This window comes from Primulina eburnea, chromosome 9, assembly GCF_022965805.1.
Source record: "Primulina eburnea isolate SZY01 chromosome 9, ASM2296580v1, whole genome shotgun sequence".
Classification (NCBI taxonomy): Eukaryota; Viridiplantae; Streptophyta; class Magnoliopsida; order Lamiales; family Gesneriaceae; genus Primulina; species Primulina eburnea.
This window is the reverse complement of record NC_133109.1, coordinates 27253331-27273596: the sequence shown is the minus strand read 5'-3', so window position 1 is coordinate 27273596 and position 20266 is coordinate 27253331. Positions and strand designations below refer to the sequence as shown.

The 20266-nt window shown below is 34.2% G+C and overlaps 1 protein-coding gene across 1 annotated transcript; it reads left to right on the top strand.

Annotated features, from left to right (window-relative positions):
- The first annotated feature begins 14505 nt into the window (after nt 1-14505).
- LOC140840846 (uncharacterized) lies at nt 14506-15171 on the top strand. The gene has a single exon (XM_073208010.1). The coding sequence runs from the start codon at nt 14506-14508 to the stop codon at nt 15169-15171; it is 666 nt and encodes a 221-aa protein (XP_073064111.1).
- Nucleotides 15172-20266: the final 5095 nt, after the last annotated feature.

Below are 20266 nucleotides of genomic sequence, written 5' to 3'. Positions count from 1 at the left end.
GACAGTTTTGCAGATCTTGCAGAGTCGCAAGTTATTTGCGAATTTCAGTAAGTGTGAATTTTGGTTGGAGAAAGTAGCGTTTTTTGGTCATATTATATCTAGCAGTGGGATTGAAGTGGATCCAGCCAAGTTGGCAGCAGTTAAAGATTGGGGTGAACCGAAGAATGCATCAGAAATCCGCATTTTTCTGGGTTTAGTCGGTTACTACCGTAAGTTTATTCAGTGGTTTTCGTCCATAGCAGTGCCACTCACTTCACTGACCAAGAAGAATGCTAAGTTTGTGTGGAGTGATGAATGTCAAAAGAGCTTTGATACTTTAAAACAAGCTCTTATTTCAGCGCCGATGTTAGCCATGTCAACAGGGCAAGGTGATTTTGTGCTATATACCGATGCATCTAAGCTCGGGTTAGGCGCAGTATTGATGCATCAATGTTGTGTTGCTCACGTTTTCACTTTTGGTTGCGAGGGGGCTGTCATGTGGCTTGATTACATGGTTCCTTTACTCGAGGGTAGGCTGTCTTCGGGTTGGTGACGAGCTGTAGGGGTTTACGCTAGAAACCGTGAAGGCAGAAATGTGTTTTGTTTCGGTTTTGGGGAGATCGTGTACAGGGGTTGGGACAGCCATGCCAAGACAAATCCGAGCAACGTATCAGACCCTAGTGGGTGTGAGACAAGGATTGGAAGAGTTCATGTGCTGGAACCAGCCCAAGCGCGTTTGATCGAGAGTTGTAGAAGTTGGCTTCGGGTTGGCGTTTTGTGAGAATCGATAGTGGGGGAGCTGCGGTTTGCATGGTCAGGCAGCCATAGGTTAGGCTGGTTCATGAGGGTCCATTCGAGGTCTAGGAGGGTCTGGTAGAGCCCGGGGTTGGTCGGGTTTGGAAGGAGGTCGGGATATTTGGGCTTGAGAGTCAACTAGAGTTGCGAATTCTTGGTACAAAAATCCAGCAGCATACCAGAGAACTTTTAAGGGTTCTAAGGGGTTCGAATTAAGTGGATTAAAGTCTGGTATGGTGTTGGTTAAGTCATGTTTTAAGTTTGGTAAAATATGCGGAAGTTTCGGTTTGATTCGGATTAAAACCGGGACCCCGGTCCAAGTTTTTAAACGAATCAGTTAAGTTATGGAATGGGCTCGAGTTACGTCTAAGAATGCTTTAATTATGTTTTAAGACATTTTAAGGAGTTTGGTAAGTTTAGCATCAATTTTAGAGGTCCAAGGGTAAAAAAGTATTTTTGGGTTTCCAAGGACAAAATGGTCATTTTGCACCGGGTGAGATTTTAGTCCTGGCAGCGCCATGATCACAATTTTATCATAATTTAAATTTTCATGCATCAAGATTCACGATTTTTAAGATTTTATGAAAATATACGTTGCCTGCTTGAATTTAAAGAAAATGGCATTTAGCGTGATTTTTTTTTAAGTGGTGAAACGATAATGTTTTGAATGATGGAAATTAGTTGTGGCTATCGAAGTATATGTAAATGTTTAAGATGTATATGTAAATGTTGATGTTGAAGCCTAGACACAGTGGATGAGTAATCCTGTTACTGATTTTCGACAGCCACCGGATACCGCGGTTCTATGTATGATGGATCCATCGTAATTGATTATGTACGATAGCCACTTCTAATGAACTGAATTCGTTAAATGATGAATGATGAACAATGAATGATGATTAACGATGAACTGTTTTGTCACGTCACGATTGCATTTGACACGTTTACAATAAGATTTTAAAGTTCATGAAAGATATGTTGATTATGATATTTTTCAGTGTTGTGTTATATATAGGTATTTGTTATTTATGGTACAGGTGTGTTGAGTTTTTAGACTCACTAGACATGTGTGATGTAGGTGAGTTCATTGTCGAGGAGACTGGAGGTGCTGGACTCTGAGTTAGCAGGCCTAGTGGGCGACACAACCCGATGACCTTATGATTTTACGCACATTTATGATTTCATGTTATTGAGAGGATATGAGTATTTTATACGTTGTTTTATTTAACTATTTGATGTTAGGATGTTACTCTTTTTTTACCCCGCTATATTTTTAGTGGTAATTGTTTACGATAATTTTTAAATGATGTTTTTAAGTAGGATTGCATGCATGCGATTTATTTAAATGTTTATTCAGAATGAGAGATTTTAAAAATATTTATATAGATTTCCGCAATATTAAAACTGTAGACGTTACATTATTACTTGACCTAGTATACTTGTTAGTTTTCTCAATCGAAATCGTCAATCATTATAATTACAAAATAGATCTGTGAATTAGGGGTGGTATACCTATACCGTACTGCCGAAAAATGAATGATCGATACCATACCGAAACATGATATTAAAAATATTTATACTAATACCATACTGCAAATTTTGATATATGGAGATTATGTAAAATTATCGTACCGATTATTTTGAAATATTACGACATACCAATATGTTAAGGAATTGTTATTACCTAAGAGTTTTGGTGATCGAGAAAATCAAAACAGCACTTAACTGTTTCAGGAAACAGTTGCAACCTTCTGTGTATAATAGGAACAAATTCAACCGCCTAATTACAACAGCTTAGTCTTCAACCGTTTGAATTTTAGACCGCCTACTATTCAATTGTTTGAAACAGAAGAAGTTCAAACTTCTAAAGAACTTCCCAACCGGCTGTTCGAAAACTTTAAATCGAGTTATTAAAGATCTATTTATTGCTTATTTAATGAAAGACATTCTCCGAGCGGTTCAAGACATTCAATGATTTTGCACCGCTACAAGTCAACCATGTCATGCACCAGTCCCGATATTGATCTGCATTTATGTCACTATCCCATAAAAGAAAGATTATTTATATCCTACAAGTTCTGATGGTAAAAAAAGTTGTCATAAAAGAATACTCAGCAGTACCTCTTCAAGGAACGAGATTCAAATTAGCAAAGAGAACATTAATGCATCACTGAAGAACATTTAATGTATTTGCAGCTAATATTGATACATCATTCCAAGATTACATGTTAACGTTACTCATTTCTTTCCGTCCGTTGGAATGACAGCTTATATAAGAAGAGCTAGAAGTATGCAAGAAATATTTATAATCGTCAAGCTTTCAATAATGCAATTACTACAAGCCCGCTTACTTAAAGAATCTGAGCGCGATCAAAGATCATATACCTCATCGCTCATCAAGCACACACTCAACAGAAAGATATCTGATCATTCAAAGATCATATTCGTGCTACAAAACAGATTGTTTTACCTACATCAATGACATTTGGTTATTTGACTAATGGTGGTGTCTAGTGAACAGAGGGTTCTTAAAATATAGAAGTGTAAAGTGATCAATAGAGTTGCAAAACAGGCAGTGTGATAAATCCTGATTGGAGTGGGCTATTGCAAATAGTTTTGTAAAGCCAAAGTCTTTTAGTGGAATCATTCCTACAGATGAAGAAGGGATGACGTAGGAGTCTTATATCCAAACATCTATAAAAATCCCGTGTCTTTACTTTTCACAAGCTTTTACATTTCAAATCATATCTTGTTGACTAGACTGCCAACCGGTTGAAACTATCATTAGAAATATTGAACTGTTTTCCACACTTTTCAAATTGTTCATATTTCTAACTATTTGAGAAAAATTTCCAACCGCTTAAAAAACGGTTGAAAACAAATTTTAAAAGCAAATATTTTCAAAGAGTTTATTTACCCCCTTCTAAATTCTTTCTCGATCCTAACACAATATTTCTATACTACATCGATATATACCGTTTTATACCGAAAAAATATATTATATTTTTAAAAAAATTAACTTTATTATTTAAAAATATTATATATTTTTAATATGTGTATTATTTCAGTATATAAAAAAAATTTCAAATTTCATACTGTTGTTGTACCAAATATTTCAGTCTCGATATCACACCGTACAAAAAATTTCGGTATATCGAAAATTTCATTAAATTCCGTATTTTTTAGTATGATAATCGTGATATATTGAAAATTCAATATTTTTTCTCACCTCTATGTTAAAACAATCTCGCAAAATACCTACCCAAGATATGTTAATCTCAAATAGAATGAAATGAAGGGGAGACTCCCAATCAATTTTAATCAGTTTAGGACTAAAGTTTTTAAGAAAATGAGAGAAACTGAAAATAATATAGTATCCTAACATAAACTCTTTGATTGGATGTTTGTCATTCGAACCATATCACTAGTTGGTCTATTTTTCAAACTTAACATAGCCTAATAGATAAAAAAAATCATAAGATAATGGAAAATTAAGAACAATCATTATATATATATATATATATATATATATATATATATATATATATATATATATATAGTGTGTTTATAGAAAATAAAATCTGTAATAAAAATTTTAAGTCTAGAAATTTAAGATCTCTTGAGTGTTTTTGCCTAAGATAGTCTGGGTAGTAAGTCCGGCCGTTAACCCTAAGAATTGCTTAGGATTGTAGAGAGAAATTTTATTTCAAGAATAAAATTTTTAATTATGGAATCAATTTTCTCTAGATCTACCTCTCTAAACTCTGCTGGTACATCTTTTTATGATAATAATAAAATAATAAATGCCGAAGAAATAATTATAGAAGATTTTTATAAATCTATTGATAACTGGGAAATTCCTAGAATAAATAAAGATCAGATTTACAAATACTCCAGATTCCAAATATTTAGATCTGATTTCACGATTAAAACAGAAGAAAGAGATATACAACTTACAAAGCCTTTTGAACAATCAATTTATTATCTCAAAATTCCTTACAAAAACACAAAGATAAAAATTATAAATATATTCATATAGCTTTAGTTCAAGTAGGAATAAAACCCTTAACTAAGGAAGGATTAAATACTTCCATCCTTACTATTTTAAGAGATGTCAGATTCACAAATTTCGAAGATTCATTATTAAGTTCTGTTGAATCCAGTCTGTGTACTGGACCAATTTTTTTTGATTGTTATCCTAACTTCTCTGTATCTCTAAACGATAAAAACATTTTAAAATCCTTAGTTTTACAAATAAAAACTCATAATTATAATATGCTTAAAGGATCAATTCCGGTTGCTGTCATTTTTAGAATCCATTACAAGGCTATGAATTCTGTCTTTGCTACAAAAGTAAAATATCATAGTAAGAAAGGAGAAACTCTTTTATTACAAACAGATTTAGGAAAATCCAATACTGTAATTCCAAAACCAATTCAATGAAAAGATATAACACTACCTGAAGAATGGATCTTAGAAGGTGCTATTAATCCAGAACCTATAGGACACGTAGAAACAAACACTCAATTAAAAGAAATAACTCAATATGCAGATGGAAAAGTTAAACTCTCATTTAATCGAAAATCTGGTAGTAGCAATAGATATGATGAATCTTCTATTACAGATATCATAGATCTAGGAAGAATATCACAAATCCCTTCGGTCATAAATATTTCTCCCTATAAAACACAACCTAGATATTCTACTTCAGATTTACCTAATTCAGTTTTAAGAAATGTAGATTATGCCTCTGAAATTCCTAGACCAATCTATACGAAAATAAAAGAAGAAAGCTCTCAAAAACAATTTCATAATTCAGAATCATATCAAGAACCAACTAGTCCAACATTTTCTGCAATTACAGAAAACATTACAAATGAATTAAATGTTATAGAAAAAGAATTTAAAATAAATAAAAAAATATTACATGATGATTTTTATGCCAAACATAATATGAAAAAAAGAATATGGTTTTTCCAACACTTTATAAATTCTAGAAAAGTTATTCAAGAAGAATTTTATGAATTTATAAAAATAAATAAAATACATATTTTATTTTTCGACTGGTTTGAAATATATGCTTCTCAAAATTCATTAAAATATCCCTTTTTTAAAAGTATAAATCCCGTTACAATAAGAAATAAAACACAAGAATGGAAAACAATAACTGATACTAGGACAATCCAATCTAATCATCCTCCTTTACAAGGAATTAAAATAAATATACAAAATCAACAAATAGAGGCTATTCCAATAAAAAATCCAGGAGAAAATGATAAGGTTAACATAAAAAATATTATAACACAAAATAATTTCACAAATGTTAATTTAAATACTATAGGAAAACAATTAGACAAATTAGAAAAATATTTACAAAAACAACCGATAATAAACCGTGAAAACATTGACACTAAACTTAAAAATCTCGTTTTTAAACCTTACCAAATATCTAAACCTAGTGTAAAAAATATTCAAGATAATAAGTCTGAATTTATAAAAAACATTCAAGATCAATTGAGTAGAATAATGGCAACAACCAGCGGTTCTAATGAAACAATGAATCAAACTGTTCCAGATTCACCTTCATCGGTCCCTAGAATAAATACTTTAAGTCAAGATTCTGATATTAGTGAAACTGTTGAACAATTCCAAAATTCTACAAAAATCAATAAAATAAGTTGGGATCAATCCATACAAATTATTCCTGCCCCTGATTTAGGAGTACTTAAACCATTAACCCAACCATATTTTAAGGCATCTTCAGTCTATAATTGGAATATAGATGGAATGACAGAATACAACATTCTGAATTTATTACAACAAATGACTATGGCTGCAAATGCTTATAAAACCCAAATCGGAACTCAAGATAAAACTATTGCTGAGCTCCTCATTGCAGGATTCTCTGGACAAATAAAAGGTTGGTGGGATTACTATCTCACAAACCAACAACAAGAAGATATTTTAAACTCTATAAAAACAGATGAGGAAGGAATACCAATTCTAGATGAAAATGGTAATCCGCAACAAGATGCTGTTGCAACTTTAATATTAACAATTTCTTTACATTTTATTGGAGATACTTCACATCTAAAAGATAAAAATGCAGAACTACTATCAAATCTGAAATGTAAAAAATAAAGTAATTTTCAATGGTATAAAAATACTTTTTTAACTAGAATAATGCTTAGAGAAGATTCTAATCAACCATTTTGAAAAGAAAAATTCCTTCCAGGCTTACCAACTCTTCTAGGAGATAAGGTAAGAAATAAAATTAGAGAAAACAGTGGTAAACAAATTATGGCCTATAATGAATATACTTATGGTCAATTAATTAGTCTAACCCAAAAAGAATGGCTAAAAATATGCCAAGATATAAAATTACAAAAACATCTAAAATGGGAAATGAAAAGAACAAAATAAGAATTGGGAACTTTTTGTAATCAATTCGATATAAATACTAATAAACCACCCTTATCAAAATGCTCGGAAAATTGTCAAAAAATACATAAAAAAACCTTATAAGAAAAACTTTAGAAGAAATCAAAAAGATAATTCTAACCCGAAAGAAGAATTTTACAAAAAACCAAGAAGAAAACCATTTAGAAAATTTAAAAATAACAGGCAAGAATTTAAAAAATCTTTCAAAGATATTGAATGTTATAGATGCCATAAGAAAGGTCATACGGCAAATTATTGTAGATTAAATAAGAAATTAAATGAACTAGAATTAGAAGAAGAAATATTAAATAAAATTTCTAATCTCTTAATTGATTCTTCTGAAGGAAATTCAGAAGCTGAAGACTCTACCAATACTGATGAATCATTAGTAGATGAACAAATCATAACTAGCAGTGAATCTGAAAAACAAATCAATATGCTTACCAAAGATCAATCACTTATTTTAGATATATTGAAAAATATTAATGACCCAACAATCCAAAAAGAATATTTAGAGAAAATTATAAAATCTCTTAATGATAAAGAGGAAAATAAAAAATTCTCAAGCACTTCAAAAAATACTTACGACTTAACTGAAATATTAGAAAAAAGAAAAAAGGATAAAGGAATCACAATCCAAGACATACAAAAAGATATAAAAGAAATAAAATTAGAAATAAGAGAGTTAAAAGAAAAACAGATTCAAAATACTGAAGCAATAAAACTAATCTTACAAAATATAAATATTGAGAGTTCTTCGGAAACAGAAAATGATGAAACCCAAAATGTTGAAAATATTGAAAAAATTCCTGAAGATTTTCTTTTTGTTTTAAGAGATTAAATAACTTCTAGAAAATACATCTTAAAAATAAATCTAGTATTTTCAGAAAATTTCAAAATGAATACAATAGCCTTATTTGATACTGGTGCAGATTTAAATTGTATCAAATCAGGAATAGTACCTACTGAATTCCAACAAAAAACACAAGAAAAACTTTCAGCTGCTAAGAATTCAAGATTAAATGTAAACTCAAAAACAGACGCATCAATAATAAATAATGGTATTCACATAAAAACCACTTTTGTTTTAGTAAATGATATTCATCACACGGTAATATTAGGAACCCCTTTTATTAGTTTAATTACCCCATATAAAGTCAACAATGATTCTATTTCTTCTAAATTCAATCACAAAAAATTAAAATTTGAATTTTTAGAGAAACCTCGAACTAGAAACCTTAACTTAATAAAAGCTTGTTCAATCTATGAAAATAATATTAACACCATAATCCAAGGAAAGACTTTTCAATTAGAAAATCTTAAAAAAGATGTTTATTTAAAGAGAATACAAAACCAAATAGAGACAACAGAAATTAAAAATAAAATTCAAAAATTTCAAAAAATATTAGAAACAGAAGTTTGTTCAGAAATTCCCAATGCTTTTTGGAATAGAAAAGAACATATTGTTGATCTTCCCTATGAAGAAGATTTCAATGACAGACGAATACCAACTAAAGCTAGACCAATCCAAATGAATTCTGAATTAGAAGAACATTGTAAAAAAGAAATTCAAGATTTAGAGAAAAAAGGATTAATTTCGAAATCTAGATCCCCTTGGAGTTGTGCTGCCTTTTATGTTAATAAAAATTCAGAAATTGAAAGAGGAACACCCAGATTAGTAATTAATTACAAACCATTAAATAAAGCGTTAAAATGGATCAGATACCCAATACCAAATAAAAAAGACTTATTACAAAAACTCCATAATGCTTATATATTTTCCAAATTTGATATGAAATCTGGATTTTGGCAAATACAAATCTCTCAAAAAGACAAATATAAAACTGCTTTTACAGTTTCTTTTGGACAATATGAATGGAATGTAATGCCCTCCGGACTTAAAAATGCTCCTTCTGAATTCCAAAGAATTATGAATGAAATCTATAATGATTATTCAAAATTTTGCATTGTTTACATTGATGATGTATTAATATTCTCTAATAATGTTGATGATCATTTTAAACATCTAAAAACATTTCTTTATGTCACAAAACAAAATGGTCTGGTTGTATCAAAATAAAAAATAAGCTGTTTTCAGACTAGAATAAGATTTTTAGGTCATTACATATCTCATGGTACTATAACTCCCATTGAGAGATCTTTAGAATTTACAAATAAATTTCCAGACAAAATACTTGATAAAACCCAATTACAAAGATTCTTAGGAAGCATAAATTATGTTCTAGATTTTTGTCCAAATATCAATAAAATAGCAAAACCTTTACATGATAGACTCAGAAAAAACCCAAAACCATGGACAGAAAAACATACAGAAATCGTAAAAAATATCAAAAAACAAGTGTTAGAAATTCTATGTCTTCACATCGCAGATCCCAACCTACAAAAAATCGTAGAGACAGATGCATCAGATTTAGGATATGGAGGTATATTAAAACAAAAACAAGAAAATAAAGAAAACATAGTACAGTACACTTCTGCCCATTGGAATGATACCCAGAAAAATTATTCAGCTATAAAGAAAGAAATTTTGAGTATTGTTTTATGCGTTCAAAAATTCCAGAGTGATCTTTTAAACCAAATTTTTTTATTAAGAATAGATTGTAAAAGTGCAAAAGAAATTTTACAAAAGGATGTTCAAAATCTTGCCTCAAAACAAATTTTTGCAAGATGGCAAGCTATTCTTAGCATATTTGATTTTGAAATCGAATTCATAAAAGGAGATACAAATTCTTTACCTGATTTCCTCACAAGAGAATTTCTCCAAAACAGAAATGCCACCCAAAAAGGATAAAAAGCCTGTTCAAACCCCTACCCAACCAGCAAAAATCAAAACCTGGTATGACATCGTTACAAAGGAAGAAGAAGAGGATCTTAAAGATACTGCACAATCAAAACCACAGGTAAGTGATGATTTGGAAAAAAGACTCAAATTCCTTGAATCCTTTCTCCAAACACCTGAAATGAGAAATGCCCTTGAAAAAATCCAAACAAGTGAAAGCTCTGACAAGAAACCTTCTAAAGAAATTCTTACCAAAAATTCCTTCCAAACTGTTTCGTTTTCAGATAATTGCTTAAAAACTTATCACACTACAAATTCCCAGCTTGTTCTCACACAACCACCATTAAATCCTCCTTCTGATTACTTTGAGAAATACAATTGGCAAAATATAATACATGTTGAAATAGGATTACATGAAAAAGATCCTTTTGAAACACTTCAAAAATACTTTGGAAAAGGTCGATATTATAAACCTTGGGATGAAAATAAGACCCCTTACTTCTACCAAGCAATTCTTGAAACTACTGACTCAGCATTGTTTAAAAAAAATTTCTTGGACCAAAGCCATAATGATCCTGCTTATTCCACTTGCAAAATCCTAAAAGTCATTTCTCCAATTGACTGGGGTTATGATTTTTCAAAACAAATACTATTTCCAGAAAAATATAAAGAAGCATCATTTTTTGAAATATCTTTTAATTACTGGGACTATCAACAGGCCTGGTTGTAATGCCCGAATTTTGATATAATATGACAGTAGTTGGGATGGTTATTGGCTTTACGTTATGGTATGAATGGTAATGATGTTATAGAATGAAATAGATGATGGGTGGGTAGAATCAAAGGTTGAATTTGAGCTAAATAGGTAATGGAAGTGCAGAAACGGTACGAAAAATATGGCAGTAGTTATGGTTTTTAGCATAATGTTTTGTATATTGATCCAATTGATGTGAGGCCTTTTCCATTAGAAAGATAAGACATAAGGCTATAACTTTCCAGTTTTTAGTTTTGTTCAAATCATTAGGGAAGACGAGCCAAAAGCGCCCCGAAGTGTGTCGTACGTATCGTCGTTCCTACAATGACACATGTTGGGAGAATTGGCATAACGTTTTACTTAGACCTCCAAATGAGCTGAAATTTTGGGAGATGAAAGCCAAGACATAGGGCTACAACTTTGTAGTTTACCACGTTTCCTAATTCTGGCCGGAAGAGGCGTTTCTGAAGCGATCTTTGGAGAAGATGTGCGCAGAGTATAGAGCGCACCCGCGGTCCTTACTCTGCCGCACCCGCGGTCTTGATTATCAAAATTTTGGATGATTTGACGAAGGCACACCGCACCCGCGGTGCTTAGGTTAGCGCACCCGCGGTCTGTGAATATTAAAGTCGTGTTTTTGGTGTTTTAAGGTATAAAATAGGTGGAGACTTCACTTTGCTCTCATTTCTTTCCATTCTCTCGGTTTCTTCAGAGCAAGGAAGCTAGGGTTCCTTTTCCTTTCATTTCCTTCCTTTGATTCAAGCATTTTGTTGGATTATTGAAGTGAGATCAAGATAGTTTTGGGTTCAAGGAAGCTAATGTAAGATTTCGTTCTAGTTTGTTCTTAGTTTTTGGTCTTGGAGATGTTATGGGTTTGTTGATGGTGTTGGTATATGGATTAATTGATATGGGTTGATGATTATTGAGATGTTGATGGCATTGTTGTATTGATATTTTTGATAAATAATTGAATTGAAGAGGAGCTAACTCTTTATCATGCACGCCAAGTGTTTGACAAAATGATTCAATGAATATTTTTATCTCATATTACGGTTAAGAAATGATATGGATTATTTCTTTACGCAATTGTTGGAATTTGAGTTTTCTTGAATATATAAATTGTGGATATTGATTTGAAGCCGTATTGAATTGATTATGAATTTTGGAACAGAAACTACTCTGTTTTGATAAATGATCCGAGTTCTTGAGTTATAGTAGAATTCAGAGGTTGAAGACTTCTCATCTACACATTTCGATCTTTTTTTGGTAATATTTGAAAGGTATGTTACGGTCGGTAACATACGAGGTAAAAGTATCATTTTTATTTTAATATTGAAAATTCTATGGCTCGATGAATTACTTGTGATTTGATGATGATTGTGGCCTTGAGATGAGTTTATTATGATATCGAGATGATGATATTGATTTGCATCATTACATTGCATATTGAGCCACTTGTCGATTCATATCTGATATGGCGGAGGTCGCCTTGATATATTGATTTATTGGACGTATGGGGCTATAGTTGAGTTGGCATAGTGTATGCGGAGGTCGCTGCTATGGCCTGAACACTCTCTATAGGCGCACCATAGTCTTGGGATTGTAGAACACAACACACCACCTCGAGCGGATGAGTCGGTGGATGTTGTTGGGTGATTCTATTCCCTTGGGTACCCGATGACCAGATGATTCACTTGATCTTGAGATTTATTGATAGCCCACAGCTTCTGATCATGCATTGCATTATATTGCATCTTTATGAATTGTATATGAGATATCTGAAATTTTAATTCTCATATGTTATTGATTGTATCATACTGGGTTTATACTCACCGGCATGTCGGCTACCTCTTGTTTTCATGTGCTTGACGGTAGGTGAGGCGAGGCTTGGGATGCCAGAGTCCAGTTCCAGGCGAGGTGATACGAGTTAGAGTGGGATTCTCGGGTCTTAGGAGCTATTTGATGATGTTTGGATTTCTTTGGTTCACTACTTTATGTTGTCATTTGAAAATTTTATTTCAAATAATTGAGACATTTAAATTATTCTGACGATGTTTATGTCAGTTTGTGAACAAGAAATTATGTATTTATTAAATCGTTCGGTTTGATACATTTAAAATTATTAGTATTAGATATCGGACCCGGGGCCCCACACTGGTACAATTCCTTCCTAATTCAAAACCAGAAACACAAGCACACCTGGTTATTCTATTTTGATATTTCGAAAATGTTATTAAATTAGTCATGTTGTGTTCAAAGTCCCCCATTTGCTGAGTATTCCCAAAATACTCACCCCCTTACTCTCCCCTCCCAGATAAAAACGAAGAACATGTTGAGGATGAAGAGTCCGAGCAATTTTGGGGTTGGTGATCTGCCAGATTAGTAATATGTTTACTTCGAATTTTCTGATTTAAAGAATTGTAAGAGGCTTCCGCATTATTTACTATTTCGTTGGATTTCGATATTGTAAAAACAATCGTTATTTTATCTGAGATTATGGTTTATAAACTGGTTTTCGGTTTATACTGTGCTACGAAAGGCTTGTTGTTTCGATTGTGTGATTGTCAAGCAACGCCGGTGTCAACTAACCCCGGTCTCGGGGTGTGACATTTAAGTGATATCAGAGCCGCCAGGTTCATAATCCGAGTGGAAAAAAAAAATCGAGTCTCAAAAAAAAAAAAAATCGGAAAAATATCGGCCAAACAGGGCCTTAGCGCGCGCTGCCGCGTTTCCGCCGATTCCGGCCGCTTTCGGTACCCGTTCTTCGATCGGCGACCAGCTCCAGAATCGTCTCGACGAAACGAACAAAAGCCCTCAAACTATTTCAGATTTCGCGTTCGGAGGCAACGGGAATTTTCCGGCGAACAACGCCCGCGCACGCCGCCACATTCTTCGCCGATTACGGCCGTCTCCGGTACTATTTCTTCGATCCGCGACCAGATCCAGAACCACCTCAACAAGATGAACAAAAGCCCTTAATCAATTTCAGATTTCACGTTCGGATGCAACGGGCATTTCAGATCTGCGGATTTGGACGCACAAACCCTAATGCCGAATCTTATTTTGTTCAATTACCCTACATATCCTACTCCGATTTTCAATTCCTTTTACCGAAACACCATACTATACATGGGTAACATTTCTCAGTCATCAATTTTGAGTTTGGATCAAGAAATCAAAAACGCCCAATTTCAAGGGAGTTGACCGATTTTGAGCGAGTTCCGGCCAAATTAGGCTGTTTTCCTACCGATTTCCTCCGTACCGCCACCGGTTCCGTGACCATTACGCCGTCGCCGACACAAGTCTTTGCTCCGACCATACTCCGGCGAGTCAACTCGGCCGAGTCAACGAGTCAACCCACCGTATGTGTCCTTCGATTTTTTTCGTAGGAAACTCCGATTTCGATTCCGTCGACTGTTCTGGAATCCTCTCGATATACCCTTCGAATCCATATGTCTATCTCAAAACTTTCCATTTTTGGAAATTTTCGAATTTTTATTTATTGAACTCTATATGACTCTGACATTTTATTATGTCCTATTTCATTCAACATATTTATTTCATTTAGATTGGTTCAGTACAATTATTTCATTTAGATTGTCATGTTCATTTATTTTTCCTGTTTGAGAAATCAATAAAATATTTTTATTTGTTCCATTGATTTCAATTTACTTCTACGCAATCTATTTCATAAATCCTACTCGTACAAATTCTTAAAACTTGCAATCTGTAGGAAATGGCCGGCAGACCCCCAAGACAGAACCGCAACCCGCGTTATGCTAATATCAACCGTGAAGGTAGACAGGAGAACGAGCAAGGGAACAGACCCCCGCCTGCAGTCAACTTAAGCCGAGCTGATCTTATGGCCATAGCCACCATTGTGGCGACAACACTGCAAGGGTTGGGAAACCAGAACGCCAATCAACCACCTCCTCCACCACCGCCGAATGGAGTCAAATTCCATCACGAGTCCCTCCGTAAGAACAGGTGTCCGACATTCAGAGGGGACGCCGATCCTGAAGTTGGCCAGAGTTGGCTAAAGAGCGTCGAGACTCAGTTGAGGCTATTGGAAGTTCCAGAGGCACTCAAAGTTGATGTGATCGTGCCTTTCCTGGAAGACAGAGCAGCTAAATGGTGGGAAGCAGTATCGCCAGCCATGACAGCTGCAGGACCAATGACTTGGCAGCGATTTCGAGAAGCCTTTCTGAAACAGTATTATCCAGCCGAAGTCAGACTGCAGAAGCTAAGTGAGTTTGAAAATTTCAGTCAGGCTCCAGATATGTCAGTAGTGGAATATACCTCTCAGTTCAGTGCCCTTGGATCATATGCTCCAGCGATTATGGCGGACGAAGTTCTGAAATTGCACCGCTTCAAAAAGGGTTTGAACAGCAGAATACAGTAGCAGTCTACCAACCTGCAAACTTCTCAGACTTGATGGGCGCAGCTATCCGAGCTGAAACTGATATCCAGCGCAGAGAGAAGGAGATTAGGAACAAAAGGTCTATGAATGATCAGTCCTCTCATGGCAGTCAGTCGTTCAATAAACCAAACCATTCCGGCGAACCATCTAAAGAAACTTCGCCTGCCTCAGGCTACCAAGCCATTAAGCCTTGCCCAACTTGCCACTTACGACACCTGGGAGAATGTCGTAGAGCCAGCGGCGTCTGCTTTGGATGCGGAAAACCAGGACACCGTATGGTAGATTGTCCAGCCGCCAGCAACAAAACAACTGGACCAAGCAAAGGAGACGGGTCAAGCTCAGGGGCGAATGCCAATAAACCACGAGAGAACAAACCAAATGCCAGGGTGTTTGCCATGACACAGGAGGAGGCAGATGATGCAAACGATGTTGTGTCAGGTACCATATTTATTCAGCAAGTGCCTGCTTATGTGTTATTTGACTGTGGTGACACACATTCTTTTATATCTAAGAGATTTGGTAAGAAGTTAGGAAGTGAGCCCGATAAGCTAACCGAACCTTTCCAAATAGCCACGCCTACTAGTAGAGCCATTGAAACTGACGAAATTTAAAGAGATTGAAAAATCAGTATCGGTAATTAGATTTTTAGAGCCGACCTGATACAGTTAATCATGGTCGACTTCGATACCATCTTAGGAATGGATTGGTTAGCAAAAAACAATGCGGTAGTAGATTGTAAGGGAAAGGAATATACCTATTTGGAGACCAAGTCAACTCCAGTTTCGAGGACGAAACTTCTCATAAGGAGGGAGGGATGTGAGAACCGAAAATCTTGCAGTAATATAATGAAAAAATTGTAAGGAAATTTTTTGGGATTTTATTACTATATTCTTGGGTACACATATTTTGAGGAGATATATTGGAATGCATTGGAAATCCAATATTAAGTCAAAGATACCATACAATTTAGAAGCAAATCTCCCACCTCCTTTGCACCTCATTTTCGAACCATTGGATTAGAAATTAGGGGAGCACGATTTGGTAGAGAATCAACAGCCATGGAAAGAGTTTTTGTAGTCAAAATTATAAGATTTGGAAGGATTTTTGGTATGATTTGGGTACCAATTTTAGCTCCACTCCCCTCCCCTATAAATAGTCCACCATACCTAGCCCTTCTACACCATAATTTCGAAATCCCCTAGCTGCAGAATTCGAAATTTCAGCAGCGCTCCCTAGCCGAAACTCTGCCCGAAAATCGTCCAAGAAATTAAGCCGAAGTTCTGTCCGAAGGAGGAGCAAGGAGCGATCCAATTTTCGAGTTGAGCACCTACGTTTTTTTTTTGCATCAGTAATTACGGTAAGTGGGCTGTTTTAAATCTTAAATTATCGGTTATGCAACTTAAATTTTCAGTTTTTGGTTTAAAAAATGCGGTCGAGTACCGTCGTTTTGCCTGTACGTTTTTATGAAATATTGGTACGAATATGTTTGGCACTGTGAAGATTCCCTGAAAATGGGTGGAATTCTAACATATGGCCCTTAACAGTGGGATAGAACTGTTTTATGGCCTCGCCTCCTTAGAGGATCAAAACTTAGGGACTGACGTCAGTAAACCGTTGAAAGGTGAAAAATCGCAGTGTTATTATGTTATGAAATTTACGTTACGATTATGAAAAGCATGTGGTACGTTTATGATATGTTTCGAAAATGTTATTAAATTAGTCATGTTGTGTTCAAAGTCCCCCATTTGCTGAGTATTCCCAAAATACTCACCCCCTTACTCTCCCCTCCCAGATAAAAACGAAGAACATTTTGAGGATGAAGAGTCCGAGCAATTTTGGGGTTGGTGATCTGCCAGATTAGTAATATGTTTACTTCGAATTTTCTGATTTAAAGAATTGTAAGAGGCTTCCGCATTATTTACTATTTCGTTGGATTTCGATATTGTAAAAACAATCGTTATTTTATCTGAGATTATGATTTATAAACTGGTTTTCGGTTTATACTGTGCTACGAAAGGCTTGTTGTTTCGATTGTGTGATTGTCAAGCAACGCCGGTGTCAACTAACCCCGGTCTCGGGGCGTGACATTGTACGTCAGAATCATTCCACCGATTATTTGACAAGAAATTTCTTGTTAAATCCCCAGCCTAAATAAACTTACAATACAAAAAAACGGACCATATAGCGACGGTTTTAATAAAACCGTCGCAAATATAGCGACGGCTTTCAGTTCACCGTCGCTATATAGCGATGGTTTTTAATAAACCGTTGCTTATTTAAAATAGCGACGGTTTATTGAATAACGGTCGCTAAACTAGCGACAGTTATACAAAAACCGCCGCTATTTAGCGACCGGTTTTTATAAACCGTCGCTCATATTGCGACTGTTTCAAGCACCCGTCGTTATTTAATGCGACGGTCATTTGTATAACTGTCGTAATATGAGCGACGGTTTATAAAAACCGGTCGCTAAATAGCGACGGTTTTTGTATAATTGTCGCTAGTTAAGCGACCGTTATTCAATAAACCGTCGCTATTTTAAATAAGCAACGGTTTATTAAAAACCATCGCTATATAGCGACTGTGAACTGAAAGCCGTCGCTATATTTGCGACGGTTTTATTAAAACCAATTACTTCGGTTGCAATACCCCGGCCCAGGGCTATGTTTACGTGTGCTGGCAATGCCGATACTTCCTCCACGAAAAATGCTATCCTGCCGCACGCTCGATCAAGCACCCGTCTCACCCAATGCATCCCTTGAAGCCGAATAATCCCCTGGCGCCTCAGAATCTCGTCTACCCTCCTCGGATTCAAAGTAGCACTTTTCCCACTTATCCGGCCTAGCCTCCACATGTTTAATCCAAGACAAATCCCAGCAGGGTGATTCGGGATGGATGATTTTCTTGGTCAAATGATTTTTTTTTTCCCTATTTCAATGAATGAAGCTTTCCCTTGTACAATTTGGTGTTGATGCATCATCATCATCATTATAATTATCATCATCATCGTGCAAAGTATCGATTTTCCCATTAAATAGTCGAAATTATTGAAAAAAATTGCAATTGCAAAAAAACACAAAAAACAAAAAAACAAATAAACAAACAAACAAAGATAGCATATTAATAACGAAAATTGATAACACACAAATATCGATTTTCCTATTAAATAGTCGAAATTATTGAAATATATAATAAAATATTTATTTATTTTATGTTATTGATTGTTTAATAATTTTAGCACTGAAAGAATATCTACATCCATTAATGCTTGTTGATTATGGTGCTTAATTTATAACTAATTCATGATCAAGTTGGTTTATATTATTATGGCTGTTATTATTTAAACAGAATATAAACTAATTAATTAATTGGTCAACGAATCAATTGTATAAATTAATTCTATTAATTCCTTGCCCGCGAACCTGTATTTAATTATATTTTAGAAATTATTTTCTTATTTTTAAAAACAAAAAACTATATTACTATTTAATTTTTTGTTTTCCTATCTGGAATATTATTTCATACTAGTAAATACTCAGTGTTGGAAAAAACTGGGTTTGAGCCCCCATTAAACTTCGAAATTTAATTGAATGTGTCGTATTTGTCCCACTTTGGAAAATCGATCCAATGAAGCATTTCTCATATACAATTATATAATGTTAGTAACTACTATGATCAAGTCAATAATTCCAAAGTCAGCCGTGGGTGAAGGAGGTGTAACTCACCAATTTGAACTCTGAGTTCGCGCTTGCGCCTGAGATCGAGCCACGCACATCTCGAAGAGCGAATGTATGCATCGTTGCGAGGAGCAGCTGAAAGGGGTTTGTTTAACATAAAAGTGCAGAAACAGTAAACTGTTTGTATCAGATTATATTGTTGTGTGTCGGTGTTGTCAACACCGTTCACAACATGTAGCGGAATAAATTATTTAATACACACTTAAATAGTAATAACCAGAAATAGATAGATGAAATTATGTACAAGTATAAATACTTTTATAACGTCTAATGACAAAAATTATCACTAGAAAAATTGTAAATCGTTTACAAAAACTAATACTAGTTATAGGCATAAAAACTATATTCCTTTACAACTCAAGAAAATAAATTGTATCTAAAACCAATCAATAAAACCATAGATGCAAATCCTATGTCACATAAAACAAAAAACCTCGAGAACTCTTCAAGCAACACTCCATACGAGTATTGTCCTTCGAGTGTCTTCAACATGTATCAGCAACACACCAATATGATCAACCGATCACATGAAAAACTTCAGAGAAAATGTGTTTAACTCTCGTAATTTCTTCTCTCTGAAAAACCAAGTTTTGCCACCCTCGAAGCTCTCTATATGTATCCTTTTTTTGACCTCCTCCTCATTCCATACAAGACTCTTATAATACATAGAAACATAAAAGTTTTATTAAGAAAGAACTCTTTTAAACACGATAACATATTATAGAGATAAATACTAAATTGAAAACACATTCTCTAATATCCAGAGACAAATTAAACCAATCTAGAAAGACAAAATTTTAAATAGATAATATCAATAAATAATTAAAGAATACAATATTCTTTTCAATCTCTTATTTTTTTCTTTTCTAGAAAAAAACGTTCAAAAATGATAATCTTGATAATATTCGCATTTAGTTAAGCTTTCCCTGAGTTAAAGTGTATATCCCCCTGAGTTTAAGTTCATCTCCCTCTAAATTAAACATGCTAGAGTATCAGTGTTGTTGACTGTGTTGTCAACATCAACTTTAGAACACATGAAAACATATGAAAAAAATTCATTGAAAAGCAAACAGATATACGAGCAAACATATATAAAAACTAAAATAGCATTACATACTACAAATAATTATCTATTCTTTATCTTTTTCTGTATATGTAAGCTCATCAGTCTCAGTTCCTCTAGATGCTTTGGCATCATCCATTTTTTTTGTCATATTGGTGGTCCTCCTGCTCCCCATTTTTTTCCATAATGTAGGCCAACTTCCAACAATAGTCTATACTCAGCCACATGTTCTTCATAGTAGGCAATGAGATCTTTGGCCTTTTGGATCTGCTGTAGC

Excerpts from the sequence above, each read along its gene's own strand:
- LOC140840846 (XM_073208010.1), top strand. The coding sequence starts at position 14,506 with ATGGCCGGCAGACCCCCAAGACAGAACCGCAACCCGCGTTATGCTAAT.